This window comes from Myxine glutinosa, chromosome 4 (assembly GCF_964187855.1).
Source record: "Myxine glutinosa chromosome 4, kmMyxGlut1.1, whole genome shotgun sequence".
Classification (NCBI taxonomy): Eukaryota; Metazoa; Chordata; class Myxini; order Myxiniformes; family Myxinidae; genus Myxine; species Myxine glutinosa.
The window spans coordinates 89,898,054-89,913,647 of NC_136264.1; the positions used below are offsets into that span (position 1 = coordinate 89,898,054).

General features: G+C 46.3%; 1 protein-coding gene across 1 annotated transcript; it reads left to right on the top strand.

The window, feature by feature from the left end:
- The first annotated feature begins 985 nt into the window (after window positions 1-985).
- On the top strand, window positions 986-10,596 carry LOC137425926 (uncharacterized). The gene is made up of 6 exons (XM_078775266.1): window positions 986-1,123; window positions 6,234-6,854; window positions 7,011-7,014; window positions 9,950-10,056; window positions 10,228-10,288; window positions 10,571-10,596. The coding sequence occupies exons 2-6, from the start codon at window positions 6,237-6,239 to the stop codon at window positions 10,594-10,596; spliced, it is 816 nt and encodes a 271-aa protein (XP_078631392.1). The 5' UTR covers window positions 986-1,123; window positions 6,234-6,236.
- Window positions 10,597-15,594: the final 4,998 nt, after the last annotated feature.

The following is a 15,594-nucleotide window of genomic DNA, read 5'->3' on the forward strand; positions in this document are numbered from 1 at the left end:
TGGTAGGGTAGACCTGACATGGTGGGGTAGACTTGACATGGTAGAACAGACTTGACATGGTAGGGTAGACTTGACATGGTAGGACAGACTTGACATGGTAGGGCAGACTTGACATGGTAGGACTTACCTGACATGGTAGGATAGACCTGACATGGTAGGGTAGACTTGACATGGGAGGGTAGACCTGACATTGTAGGACAGACTTGACATGGTAGGACAGACTTGACATGGTAGGGTAGACTTGACATGGTAGGGTAGACTTGACATGGTAGGGTAGACTTGACATGGTAGGGTAGATTTGACATGGTAGGGTAGACTTGACATGGTAGGGTAGACTTGACGTGGTATGGTAGACCTGACATGGTAGGGTAGCCTTGACATGGTAGGGTAGACCTGACATGGTAGGACAGACTTGACATGGTAGGACAGACTTGACATGGTAGGGTAGACTTGACATGGTAGGGTAGACTTGACATGGTAGGACAGACTTGACTTGGTAGGGTAGACTTGACATGGTAGGACAGACTTGACATGGTAGGGTAGACCTGACATGGTAGGGCAGACTTAACATGGTAGGACAGACTTCACATGGTAGGGTAGACCTGACATGATCGGGCAGACTTGACATGGTAGGGCAGACTTGACATGGGAGGGCAGACTTGACATGGGAGGGCAGACTTGACATGTTAGGGCAGACTTAATATGGCAGTGTGGGTAGTCATGCCATATTCCGGTACTCTTGACAGTTTAGGGTAGACTTGACATGGTGGGGTTATCTGGATATGGTCCAGCCCGTAATTTATATCGGGGGAGCAAAGGACATGGGAGGACAGACTTGTCGTGGGCGGGAGCATTCTGGGCCCGCCTCCTCCCCCTCCCCTTACCCCGCCTCCTTTTGCCCAATTTTAAACATAAAGGGGATGTGGGAATTTGTGGGAAGGGAATGAGGAGATTTTGGAGGAGAGGCAGAAGGATGTGCTTGAAGGTTGGAGGTGGCAGTGAAACGTGGAGTTTGAACCATTGAAAAGAGGAAATCGAGAGGCAAGACCGAGCGAGGATCTACGCACGGCGACCTGCTTGGTACACCTGGCCTGATTGCACGCAGTGGAGCTAAAGGCAAACGGTACGTGTCCATATCGTGCCCTCCCTCTTGGTTCAGTTACTAGAACTTCGGACTAGAGACCTCAATGATTCGATTTTATTTGCAGGTATGGCAGGTCCACCGTGGGACATCGTTCGCGCTAATTCTCGATCATGCGCACGTGACTCGCACACATTGCTCACCTGCGCACACCTTGATAGTTGCCACTGCTTGGTTTTGAGTTCTGTACTTGCGACCTTTAGTCCCACGGTGTTCACAGTCCTCCATGGTGGAACCTTCGTGCTCTTTGTGCGGCGTGTGGAGTCGATATCGGCCGTCCGTGCAGTCTATAAATCGTGCCTTTGTCCATGCACGGCGTCTCATTATTATATAGCGTACGTAGTACAAACACCACCATGTGAACGTGCATCTGTCTACGGCGTACAATGCGATACATGATCTGAACGTGCTTTTTGTACGTCTTCAATGCATCCGTGCATCACTCGGTGCATGCAGTGCGTTTTGTATATAATTCAACTGTTCGTACATTTTGTGTTTCATGTATCGTACTGTACGCCATAATTACCGTGCGTTTCGTGCAGCATTTAGTGCGTTGCGTGCAGCATTTCGTACATCACTCGTGCGTTGCGTGCAGCATTTCGTACATCACTCGTGCGTCGCGTGCAGCGTTTCGTGCATCGCATCTCGCGTGCAGTGATTTGTACACGATGCGTCGCGTGCAGCGTTTCGTACATCAGTCGTGCGTCGCGCGTCGCTTGCAGTGCTTCGTATATCACTCGTGCGTCGCGTGCAGCGTTTCGTACATCGTGCATCGCATCTCGCTTGCAGTGCTTCGTACACCACTCGTGCGTCGCGTCCAGTGCTTCGTACATCGTGCGTCACGTGCATTGCTTCGTACATCATTCGTGCGTCGCGTGCGCCCAAGCGGGTCCACGTTCATTGCCAAGTGTCGAGTCCAAGCGCAGCGAGGCGGCTCGGGGCCCCAAAGGGCGCGATCGCTCCGACCCCGGAGAAGGGTGAGGTGAGGTGAGGGGAGGAGGTTATCCTGAGTAGCGTACGGTACGAGCCGCCATTGAGTTGTCCAAGCTGGCTTCGATTCCCGACCAGGTTGTGAACGATCCTCGCGTGCATCACCACCAGCATTTTCTGTCGATGGACGTTAAAGATCCCAAAGTGTCTTCCCCAAAGAAAAGACCATTCCGTGTGCTGGGACCCAAATTCCAAATTCCTGCCCTGACTACCGCAAAAAGGCAATTGCAAACCACCCAGTGTAATCGTTGCGCGGAAAATGACCTCGGGCAGACCACCGAAGATATCCATTGGGATACACATGGAGCTTTGGCGCAGGAGGAGGCCATTCGGACCATCATGCCTGCGCTGCACCAACCCTGGTATCGGCACCCATCCACAAGCTACCTACCTACCTACCTACCTACCAACCGATCCACACAAACCAATAATTTATATTTTTATATTTAGCAAACTCCTGTTATTGAAAGTATGACCAATTGTGCTTGAACCTTGGCTATGAGAGACCCTCTATTAGTTTCTACTCACGGACTTGTGGTCTTTCTGAACTACCATTCCCATGGAGGCACCATGCCAGATCTGGTAGGACACAATATCTTGCCATTGAACCGTCTCATGTCCCGACAGAGTCGTACTTCATGAAAAATCTCCTTTTGAGCTATCATGGAGTACACCGCCATTCGGATAGGGACATAAAGCCAGTCGCGGTGTCTGCAAGACAGCTGGGGCGGTCTACGATCTCAACATCTTGATCATAGGGCAGACCATTGTTTTTCCCCGTTTGGCCATCAAGGTGCCTCATCCGCACTGTCTGTTGGTAAGTGGTTACCCCAGAGGCAGGATGGGCCAAATTGCCACCACTATAAGCCAAAGGCCTCATTATTGTCCGTTGTGCACCACGTGGTCTCGTAAAAGTGTATCAAATGCCAGACTTAGTCACCATTCCACCTGGATGTAAAATAGCTTGTCAACACAACGAGTTGTTTTCTCCTTTATGATTCGTTCCGCGAGGCCCCAACTAAAATATTCCGGTCACCACATCTGAGGAAGGCCGTAGCTGCCATAAAGTGGGTTCAGCACATCGCTACTAGACCGATTCCTGGCCTAGCCAGAGTAAGCTACGAGCAGCGGCTGAAGGAGTTCGGGGCTCTGATGAAGAGGCCATTGCGATGGGATGTGATCAAGATGTTTAAAGGTGATGAATGGGACAGACAAAATACGTATAGAAGAATATTTTTTTAGCAGAATAGACGGTGATAGGACCAGGGACCATGGCCTGGGAGTAAAGAACAGGAGAGTTAGGACAGTAGTAAGGTAAGGGTCTTTCACTCGGAGATGGTCTTCCGAGAAAGGTAGTGGCAGCAGAAAGAGTAGGTAGGTTTAAACTAGAATTAATGGATATTAGCAAGACCCAGAGGTACCTTTGGTATGGAAAGGTAATAATTATTATCATGTGTCGTGATTGTGATATCTGGGGGAGGATCTTCTCAAAAAGTGAACGTGCTCTTGATGTTTGTTCATTCCTTCACCTAAAATCCCGTCCATACACCCAAAAAAGTAAACACCTTGTTGGTGTCCCTAGCTGTGGCTGCCCCCACCGTTTCGGACTCCTCCAATAGTTTGATAAAACGGTTCATTGGATTAATGCGGGGGTGACAAAGTGCTGGCATGATGGATTGATGGCCTCCTCCTGTGTCCTAGTTCCTTGTATTTCTCTTTAGACCCACTTGGAATTGTCAGCTATTGTCTTATCAAGTTACATACATCCAGTGTATAATCGTATTTTCCTATTCCCCTTCCTGACATTTCTGAGATTTGTATTTTGTTAATTATTCCTTGATAATCTGTTTTAAGGATACAGTTTGATCAGGGGGAAGGGAGGTCGTCGTTCTAAACCGACAATGTCTCGATAAGGAGAGCTGCTGGTCTCCGACAACAACTGGCATGGCCACACGTGGGTATGTTTGCGGGCAGGACGGGGCACGACCTCGCCCAGCTTTCTTCGCCCTTTCTCGATTCGACGAGTCCCATCGCAGGCACGTGATGCCTCCCTCCCACTTTCCAGGGTTAGTATAGGGAATTCCCATTTAGTTACACGGTTAATCACACGGTTCATGTGCCTGAAAAAGTCAAACTTTGTCGAGGGGAGGAGGAAGCTGAGGATGGAGGCTTGTTAGACTTTGTGCCTCCTCTGAGTCACACTCAATACTGTATGTCTGTGTCTCATCCTGGCTTTGTCTAACGGGGCGTGGATCATGTAATGGACTGGGAAATTTGCACAGAGGCACGGAGCTAAGCCTTACAGAACTCATCAAATATTTGGATCATAACAATATTTACAAAACTGGTTTTGCTTAATTTTATACTCCCAACCCATTTTGCGGAGGAACATACTCTTGACAGCATCGGAGTGTTCATGACAATTTGTTAACCATTCCTTGGTGGATAACTAATCCTGCACGGGCCTCTCCATCTAAAGCAATTTGGCTGAGCAGCAGCCGTGTGAAATAACCCACAGTGGTGAGGACAACGCAACAAGGCTGCAAAACAACAACCCACTGTGCTAATCACCAAGCCACTCAGAGATGTTTGAGGCATAAAATAATGTTGAAATTCCAAACTTGCACAATTAGAGGCAGCAAAGCAAATGAAGCGAATCGAAATAGTCAGCAATAACACCTCCAATCAAATGTGCGGTCCAACTCATAGCCTGATCTACAATCTGCCTCATAGCCCAATATGCTAACCCCCCCCCCCCCCCAAGCCCGATCTGCCACTCGCCCCCTACCCAGGCACCGATCTGCCACTCACCCCCTCCAGCTCTATCTGCCACCCTCCCTGCCCCTGGCTCCTTCTACCAGCCTAATATGCCACCCACCACCGACCCAATCTGCCACTCACCCCCTACCCAGGCCTGATCTGCCACTCACCCCCTCCAGCTCTATCTGCCACCCTCCCTGCCCCTGGCTCCTTCTACCAGCCTAATATGCCACTCACCCCCTACCCAGGCCCGATCTGCCACTCACCCCTTCCAGCTCTATCTGCCACCCTCCCTGCCCCTGGTTCCTTCTACCAGCCTAATCTGCCACCCGCCACCGACCCGATCTGCCAACGCCCCATCCATCTTGGCCTGATCTGCAATTGGTCCCTCGGCCTGACCTGCCATGCACAGCCCAGTTCGAACCGCCATTATTACACTAACGACGCTCATTGGTGACAGCAGACTGCTAGCAGGAATGTGTTACCAGCTGCCCAAAGGAGAGTGTGCAGTGCACGTTTTGTAAGTGTGTAAACTCACGTGTGCACTCAAAGCCATAAAATCGTTTTCTGCATCCGGATTGGTACCATCCTCACACAATCCCGACCCCTGCTCCCTCTAAAAGAATAAGCCATCACTTGACACACTCAGCTGGAGCATGCTGCTTCTAGATCCATATAATTGTTGTCTATAGTTTATAATTCGCCTGCTTATGAACGCAGGTCATTCATGATGTCCTCCTTTCATTTCTTTTTTTTTCTTTTTTGTATACACGATCGAGGTTCGTGTAGGAGCTAACATTAATCCCCCCCCCCCCCCCCCCCAAAAAAAAACGGACATACAAAACATACAATAAAGGGAGCGGGAGACAAGATGGGGAGAGAGAGGGAAGCACACAAGTACAACGGAAGATCTGTGGGAGGGAGAGGGCTTGGGGGAGGAGGCATGGGAAGGTGGGGGGTTGGGGTGGGAAGACATATATCAAAATATTATACCATGTATTACATGGAAAATTATACCATTATCTGAAGCAAAAGTCTAAACATTATATACCGTACAATGTAAAGTCCTGTATACCAATTGTACTCACAACTGATACACATCTCCTTTTCTTTTCTCTACTTTTTCTTATTATTAGTTAGCTTGGCTCCACAATATTCAACATTGTTTCATCACCAATGGAAGTTTGTTCCTTAAAAAGTGCACTTTTGCATAAAGTTTTAAGCATTAGCTTTTGTTTTGAACCTTTACACTCGGAGTTTTACTTCGGGTAAATGAATGGTGTTGCGGTGCCTGAAGAATCCTCACTTATTCAACCATTCTTTCTTTTTGTACCTCCTTTAGGAAATGGAAAAAGTATCAACTGGTGATGGGTCACCCACACTCGTCTCCGTGTCCTCAGACATTTCAGAAGACTCCGCTTGCTGCTGTCCCCCTGCGACACCCTCACCCACCAGACTTCGATCTTACGATGACGGCTACGATTCTGATGACAGCAGCTCATCCTTGGGACGTGACCGGCCATCTCCTTTCCAGCGCAACACGAGGGCGCGGAGGGCCGTCTCTCGCTGGCGGCGCCCATCCCGGCCTATTGTTACGGCACAGTCGATGCCACTGCTCTCGGAAACTTCCGCGAGCCCCAAAACCGAGGACTGGACGGAGCGCCTTTTCTGTGGACGTCGTACCCGGCGACCATTGGTGCTGGGGGACAATAGCTTGGCCGATCTGGTAGGGCAATGGATGCAGCCACCAGACAAATCGGTGGCCGCACAAATCGATGCACCTCGCCCTCAAGCCCGCATTTCAAAATACTTTAACGCACTGTCAGAGTGGATACGCCAGATTCCCCGTTCCAGACCAAACAATGACAATGCACCATCAACCCGTCGACCCCGTCCCGTGTCCATCTTCGACCTGGACGAAATGGCGCGCCAGCAAAGCAAAAACTTCCGGCATGTGGTCTGGGTTTGATGGTCTTGCGAAGACTCACTCCAAGGCTCACTAATCTATAACCTTTATTGGGCTAGTCACGGCAAGCCCAGCTCTGCTGCTGTGTAGCATGTGCATAATGAGATGGCACGATGGAGTCATTTGTTTTTCTGTGAACTTTCCTGAGACCAGCCAGGCAACTTCCAAACGTCTGGCCCAAAATGTGATTATTTTGATGCCTTATAATTCTTAAGAAAAACTAGTCGTACAGTTATCTCCACAATGTCATTATTTTGGTCGAGATGCCAGTCGTACGTGCCTCCTTGATACTAGGCCGTCCGCATAGCCACTGCCATGACATATTTCGGTCTCTTAAACCCCGGCGGTATAGTTTGTTGCAATTATTGCAATGTGTGATGTAACTAAGCTTTTAAGACGATTCTTTTATGTTTCACCGAACAAATTTTCATTGCCAAAACCTTCCTGAATTTCTATCCATGAATGCAAAGCATAGGTCAAACAGCCACAGACATCTGTACATGTTTACAACTCCACATTATTTTACTCCACTGAGAACCCCTGGTGGTCCTCAACTCGTTGTTTGTCCGTCATATCATTTGCTCCGCCCTTCACCTTCAACCTTCTCCAAAAAGTCACAAATATTTGGGAAAATGATGCTTATCATTGACTTCCGTGTCCCAAACTACAACTTATGATTATGAAGTGATTTCCATTGCCAAAGCTGATAGGTCACCTGTAGTTAGAGGTTTTAGCTGTGCTCATGGCTCGACGTTTTTGCACATTTTTTAAATTAAAAATAATGTTTTTATACCCATGTAATGCAGTGTGCGACGTAAAGTGAATAAAAGATGCAGTGAAATACCTTGGTGCAAATTTTATGATGTCATTAGCATTGCGAAACGCAGCTACACTCATCAGACATGATGTAATGGTTTTCTCAGCCTTTTTATGGTGTTCGGCCGCTTGTCACGAGGACTGCGGATTTGTGATGATGGGACACGTGAGGCACTGGGTTGCACATCTGCATGAGTTTCTGGCTGCGTGAGGTTTTTTCTTTTCGCAATGCAACCATTCATCGTCTCTTTCCACCGGTCTGTTTGAATCGCATTTCTTTCCTGCGGATCAACAGGACCTCGTCAGGTCTTGCATCTGGCCTGACTGCTCATGCCTCCACTCTCACCAAGCCACCATAGGTTGCACGTGTTCCTCAAACCCTCATCTGCTCACTCTCCCAAAGTACAGACTAGTTGCCTACCTGTATTCATTCGTCCCCTTATTCTTCTGATTCCCTGTGTCTGTTGACTCTTCTTCCACCCTTCAGCCTTTCAAATGCGCGTCCCCTCACCACACCGTGTTGTTCTTTCTCTGTGCCATTGCTACTCCTTTTTGTTATTCCCCATTTCCTCCTTGTGTATGTCCATCCCACACCACACTCTTTGGTAGTTTGTTAACCTGCTGCCTTTTGTTTTGCTCCACCATGAGCCAAGACACTGTACACAAAAAAACAGGGTCCTCATTCATTTTTGCAGAGCTCCAGTCTACCTGTGCAGCTTCCCTTGCTTGTCAATATTTTTGTCTGCAATTCTGAGATGCTTGCAGTTTTTTCCTGCTCCATCTTCATTAAAATAATAAACCTAATTATTTGCACGAGGAAAAGCAATGAGATTAAATGTGAGTCAAGTGGACAAGAGCAGGCATGGGACAGCCTTGAAAGCAGGTGCTACAAAGGCCAGTTCATTAAGAAACCCTAGAGACCCTTAAGGTCACTCGAAAACTAGGATCGACCTTTTACAAAGGGGCTTCTTGCTCCAAATGGGTTTGTCGAACCCAACGGACAGATGGTGCTTATGAATTATGCAAGAGATATGCATCCCTTCTTGCTGATTGGATGTGCAGGAATTGTGCGGAACATTGAGTGAAATGGCACCCAGGAGTACTTTCCGATCTATAAACGGAATGGAATAATTTCCAAATTGCAGGAAAAAAAAGAAAACAAGCCTGCATGTTCCAGTATAACTTTATAAGATTTGAATTCTAGGTTATTGCATTCAAATGCTTAAATAAAAGTAAATGATGAAATCAGATGGGATGTTGAGATTAAATTGAGTGAGGTTGAGTTAGATAACGGGAAAAAGAATCACATTAAAAATAAATACTTTCGGTTTTGTCAACATTTTACCAACAATAGCTACGTTGTTGGCCTTCCTTTGCTCCATTGAGATATCCGATCATCTGAACTGTAGATACTTAGGATCTTCATTGTATCGAGTTTTTGAATAAGGCACACAAGCAAGGAACCTTGGTGCAGGAGGAGGCCATTCCGTGCATTAACCATGACTCTCCGATGAGAGACCACTAGCAAGTGTAATAAAGTGGAATTACAATTTCCAACAAAAAAGTTTAACAAAAAAGCTATTTTTAAAGCAAGGATTCGTTAACTGGTTGTCTTGAAATAAGGTGCCATCTATTTATTAGGTAGGCAAATTAGGCAGCATTTTGACTCATTTTGCCCCTTGAATTTACTCCATAAATATTCCCTACCTCCTCTTTCTCCAACACCCACAAATCTCTTTTCCCTTCTTACCCAAACTCCTCACACATTCCAAAAAAAAGACTTTTCCTCCCTCTCCCATCAGGTTCCCTTCTCTTCCTATTAATTGTAATTTCTTATTTCTGCTCCACTTTGTGCATACAGAATAAATAAATGCCCCCTTGATAAATAGCTCATGGAAGGTACCGGCCCACAACGTCTTCCTATTTGTAAAATATGCATGAGTGACATCCCGGGAGGAAAGGTGCTCAACCGTGGCTAGACAGACAGATAGACAAATTGTGAACCAATTATTGCTTAAAGGTCGAGACACAGAAAATTACGTTTGATATAATTATTAGATATGCCTTCACTTAACACTTAATCGTTGTCCTTTTTAACAAGAAATATCTTGGAAGGAAGATTAAAATATTTAATTTTTTGGGTGTCCCCTCTGTCCTTTCATGCTCGATTAGGTCCCCACCCCACTCTCAAAAAAACGATTTTTTTTTACCCACGTGACCGGCTACGTCATCCCGGTAAATTTTATGATTTTGACTATCCGAGGATTCTTGATCAGAAAAATCTTCGTCAAATTCACTCTCTGATGATTCTGAAGCGAGTTCTGCGGACATTATCAGTTGCGTGCTGAGACAACCTTGTTTTATATTACCTCACGCAGATGACGTCATGACCGTCGCTATTTTTAGGGGCGGTACTTTATTATTTTTAGGGGTTTGCTTTTTAACTTTTTAACTAACTCCTCTAAAAATTTAGAATTAAAAACCAAGTTTAGTTCTTTGTTTATTGCTTTAAAATCTAAAAGCACATCACATCGCATCATTTTTTCTGTGTCAGTGGATCTTTAACCTCGCCTTCGCTTCGTGTGCGCGGCAACGCCGCTCAAGCAAGCAGCAAGGTAAGACACCTGGACAAGATAGATACTCCTGGATAAACTTTTCCTGCAAATCACCAGCAGGTCAGTTTTGTAATGGAATCTCAATATCTTTGGTGTGGAGACGTGGAATACACAGCAGACAAGGCCGGACAAGCAGTGAGGATACGGCCTGCTATATAATATTATAATCTTGCCTTCTAGGTATATGTATTACCGAGTAAACAAATACAGATGGTATGCTAGCCTTTAGCATATAATAAACTTAAATAACATGAGTTTTACTTACATGGAATTTCATCGCAGGAGGCCATAGCCCTGTCAATGCCTGAGCGATGGTTGCCAACCTCTTGCTATTTTTTCATGCCCACACCATTTTAACCATTTCGAGAGCAGCACCATTTTACCCATTTTTGGAGCAGCACGTACCATTTTACCCATTTTTGGAGCAGCACGTACCATTTTAACCATTTTTGGAGCAGCACGTACCATTTCAACAATTTTTGGAGCAGCACGTACCATTTTAACCATTTTTGGAGCAGCACGTACCATTTTAACCATTTTTGGAGCAGCACATACCATTTTAACCATTTTTGGAGCACCAAGTACCATTTTAACCATTTTGGAGCAACACGTACCATTTTAACCATTTTTGGAGCAGCACGTACCATTTTAACCATTTTTGGAGCAGCACATACCATTTTAACCATTTTTGGAGCACCAAGTACCATTTTAACCATTTTGGAGCAACACGTACCATTCTAACCATTTTTGGAACAACAAGTACGATTTAACCATTTTTGGAACAGCACGTACCATTTTAACCATTTTTCAAGTATTTCATGCCATTCTAACCATTTCTGGAGCACCACGTACCATTACACCGATTTTTGGAGCAGCACGTACCATTTCACCCATTTTTGGAGCACCACGTACCATTTCACCCATTTTTGGAGCACCACGTACCATTTCACCCATTTTTGGAGCACCACGTACCATTTTAACCATTTTTGGAGCAACACGTACCATTTCACCCATTTTTGGAGCACCACGTACCATTTTAACCATTTTTGGAGCAACACGTACCATTTCACCCATTTTTGGAGCAGCACGTACCATTTCACCCATTTTTGGAGCAGCACGTACCATTTCACCCATTTTTGGAGCACCTTTTTTTTTTTTTTTTTTTTTTTTTTGTATACAAGATCGAGGCTCGTGAAAGAGCGAACATTAATCACACAGAAAGACAAACAGACACATAAAACAAATAACATCGGGAGCGGTAGACAAGATGGGGAGAGAGGGGGCAGGACACAAACACAACATTTGAGAGCAGGGACCGAGAGACATGGAGACATCGAGAGATCTGTGGGAGGGAGAGGGCTTTGGGGGGGAGGCATGTGAAGTGGGGGGGGGGGGGGGGGTGGGAGAGGTATAAACATATGGACACTGCCAGGACTTCCAGGAAAGAAGTTGGAATTTCAAACAAGGTGGATCTGGGGTGAATTAGTGGGGGTAGAAAAGATCAAGGTTTTGGATGGGGGAAGATAAGAGATGGTGGTGAACAGCTGTTTTAAAGACCTGGAGGGAGGAGTGGGATTGAAGGGAGTGTGGGAGTTTGTTCCAGAGGCGGGAGAAAAGAGGAATGAAAGAGTGAAGGTGAGCAGAAAGCCGAGATTTCGGCAGTTTAACCATCAGAGGGTTGCTGGCAGATCTTGTGCGACCTGTAGGAATATTTGGGGGACAGAGCACAGAGAGAGCTGGGGGAGCAAGGCCGGAGAGGAGTCGGTAGAAGACAGAAAGACCACCTACCTGCCTGCGGTGAGTGAGTGAAAGGCCCTCAGAGATAGCTTCATCGCGGGAGATTCCAATGATTTTGAAAGCTTTGGATTCAACAGCGTGAAGCCGAGCTAGGTGTGAGGCAGGAGCACCAGCCCATAGGGGAGAACAGTATTCCATTGAGCTGTGGATGGAAGCCTTGTATGTGGTGAGGAGCTCAGGTGTGCCGAGGAAGGACTTCGCACGACGGAGGATGCCCAGTCGGCGACTGGCTTTGGAGGCCAGCTTGGAAATGTGGTTTTCCCAAGAAAGATCATGGCAGATAGTGAGACCCAAAAGCTTGAGCGACAGAACTTCTTGGAGAGGATTGTTGAGAAAGTAGATGGGAGGGTTGTCCAGTCGATCTTTTCGGAGAGACATAGTAAGAGAGTGAGATTTGTCAGGATTGAAAGACATGTTCCACTTGTTTGACCAGTCTGTGATTTTGTCCAGGTCTTCAGAGAGTGAGGAGGCTGCAGGGCCGTCTCGCTGGCGGCGCGATTTCCATGTACCATTTCACCCATTTCAATGGTACCATGTACCATTTCACCCATTTTTGGAGCACCACGTACCATTTTAACCACTTTTGGAGCAGCACGTAACATTTTAACCATTTTTGGAGCAGCACGTACCATTTTAACCATTTTTAGAGCCCCACATACAATTTTAACCATTTTTGGAGCAGCACGTATCATTTTAACCATTTTTGGAGCAGCACGTATCATTTTAACCATTTTTGGAGCACCACATACCATTTTAACCATTTTTGGAGCAGCACGTACCATTTTACCCATTTTTGGAACAGCATGTACCATTTTACCCATTTTTGGAACAGCATGTACCATTTTACCCATTTTTGGAACAGCATGTACAGCATGCATGCATGTTATGAACATGCATGCATGAACAGCATGTTAACCCTTTTTGGAGCACCACGTACCATTTTAACCATTTCTGGAGCACCACATACCATTTTTGGAGCACCACGTACCATTTTAACCATTTTTGGAGCAGCACGTACCATTTTACCCATTTCCACCCCTCAGCCCAAATTGGGCTAAGGGGTATTGTCGTCATGGGCGTCGTCCGGGCGGGCGTCCGGGCGTCCGTCAACTCTTGGTTTCCGTCAATTTCGAGCAGAATGGCTTGTCCCATTAAATCCATTTTTGCAGGGTGTGTTGGGGTTGGGTGGAGGAAGGTTCCTTTCGAAAATGGGCGCGCTGCGATTTTCAATATGGCCGCCACGGTAGCCAACTTGAAATTGGTTTCCGTCAATTTCGAGCAGAACGGCTTGTCCGATTAAATCCATGTCTGCAGTGTGTGTTGGGGTTGAGTAGAGGAAGGTTGGTGGGTGCGCTGCGATTTTCAATATGGCCGCCACGGCAGCCATCTTGAAATTGGTTTCCGTCAATTTTGAGCAGAACGGCTTGTCCGATTAAATCCATTTTTGCAGTGTGTGTTTGGGTTGAGTAGAGGAAGGTTCATGGGTGCGCTGCGATTTTCAATATGGCCGCCACGGCAGCCATCTTGAAATTGGTTTCCGTCAATTTCAAGCAGAACGGCTTGTCCGATTAAATCCATTTTTGCAGTGTGTGTTGGGGTTGAGTAGAGGAAGGTTGCTTTCGAAAATGGGCGCGCTGCGATTTTCAATATGGCCACCACGGCAGCCATCTTGAAATTGGTTTCCGTCAATTTCGAGCAGAATGGCTTGTCCCATTAAATCCATTTTTGCAGGGTGTGTTGGGGTTGGGTGGAGGAAGGTTCCTTTCGAAAATGGGCGCGCTGCGATTTTCAATATGGCCGCCACGGTACCCAACTTGAAATTGGTGTCCGTCAATTTCGAGCAGAACGGCTTGTCCGATTAAATCCATGTTTGCAGTGTGTGTTGGGGTTGAGTAGAGGAAGGTTCGTGGGTGCGCTGCGATTTTCAATATGGCCGCCACGGCAGCCATCTTGAAATTGGTTTCCGTCAATTTTGAGCAGAACGGCTTGTCCGATTAAATCCATTTTTGCAGTGTGTGTTGGGGTTGAGTAGAGGAAGGTTCATGGGTGCGCTGCGATTTTCAATATGGCCGCCACGGCAGCCATCTTGAAATTGGTTTCAGCAGAACGGCTTCAGCAGAACGGAAGCATACTACTACAACTACTACTCCTACTACTACTGTTTAAACTGCTCTATTAAGAATTAAAATGGTACATGGTACCAATTTAACCACTTGTGGAGCAGCACATCCCATTTAACCATTATTGGAGCAGCACAAATCATTTTAAAGTCTTTAGTTATATTTGGCCTGGATTCCACTACCCAGACTCACCGGATGCTCCAACCTTTAAGCCACAGAATCTTAACGATCTCCAAGGCAAAGCAAGGAAATGAGTTGAATATAAATGTGATTAAAACCATTAAGGTTGGGAACCAAGGACCCGTCGGAGTGATTGGTGTTTTTTGGCTTTACACGTTTCCCGTCACGTCTAGGCCTCAGGTCGCCAAGGAAGGTTGCCGAGGTGTGACCATGGGGACATTTAATTATCCCTTAGTCATCCCACATGTTCTTTCTCTGCTAACTGTGTATGCCAACTCACTCGGCTCCATCTCAAATCCTGCTGACACCTCCAGGGTGTGAGCTCAGCAGGGTTTACCAGCCGGTTTCACACTGAGCTGCCTAAGGTGGCGACTCTTCTCAGACAAGACACCCCGTTAACCCCTCCCTGTGGGTCATTTCTCCACCAAAATCCCACTTTGCAGTCCTTTTCTCACTGCAAAGTGAACCATGCTGTGCTAAATCCTGCTGTGCACTGTTTAAACTGCTCTATTAAGAATGAACGTGTTTTTATACATACCCCATTCTTCCCCACATTATATGCCTGCTTTAACCCCAAACCCATCTTCTTTACGTAAACCCAGTGCTTGAGTGAGAAAATTCAAAATTCCCCCTGTGACTACTACTACTACGACTACTCAAGCCAAAACGGGTAGTACGGAAGCATACTACTACAACTACTACTACAACTACTACTACTACTACTACTACTACTACTACTACTACTACTACTACAACTACTACTACTTCGACTACTCAAGCCAAAACGGGTAGTACGGAAGCATACTACTACAACTACTACTACTACTACTACTACTACTACTACTACTACTACTACTACAACTACTACTACTTCGACTACTCAAGCCAAAACGGGTAGTACGGAAGCATACTACTACAACTACTACTACTACGACTACTCAAGCCAAAACGGGTAGTACGGAAGCATACTACTACAACTACTACTACAACTACTACTACTACTAATACTACTACTACTACAACTACTACTACTTCGACTACTCAAGCCAAAACGGGTAGTACGGAAGCATACTACTACAACTACTACTACTACTACTACTCAAGCCAAAACGGGTAGTACGGAAGCATACTACTACTACTACTACTACTACTACTACTACGACTACGACTACTCAAGCCAAAACGGGTAGTACGGAAGCATACTACAAC

Coding starts and splice junctions, on each gene's coding strand:
- LOC137425926 (XM_078775266.1), top strand. CDS start 6,237: ATGGAAAAAGTATCAACTGGTGATGGGTCACCCACACTCGTCTCCGTG. Junction 10,057..10,227: donor TATTACCTCACGCAGATGAC/GTCATGACCGTC, acceptor TTTCTGTGTCAG/TGGATCTTTAACCTCGCCTT. Junction 10,289..10,570: donor CCGCTCAAGCAAGCAGCAAG/GTAAGACACCTG, acceptor ATTTCATCGCAG/GAGGCCATAGCCCTGTCAAT.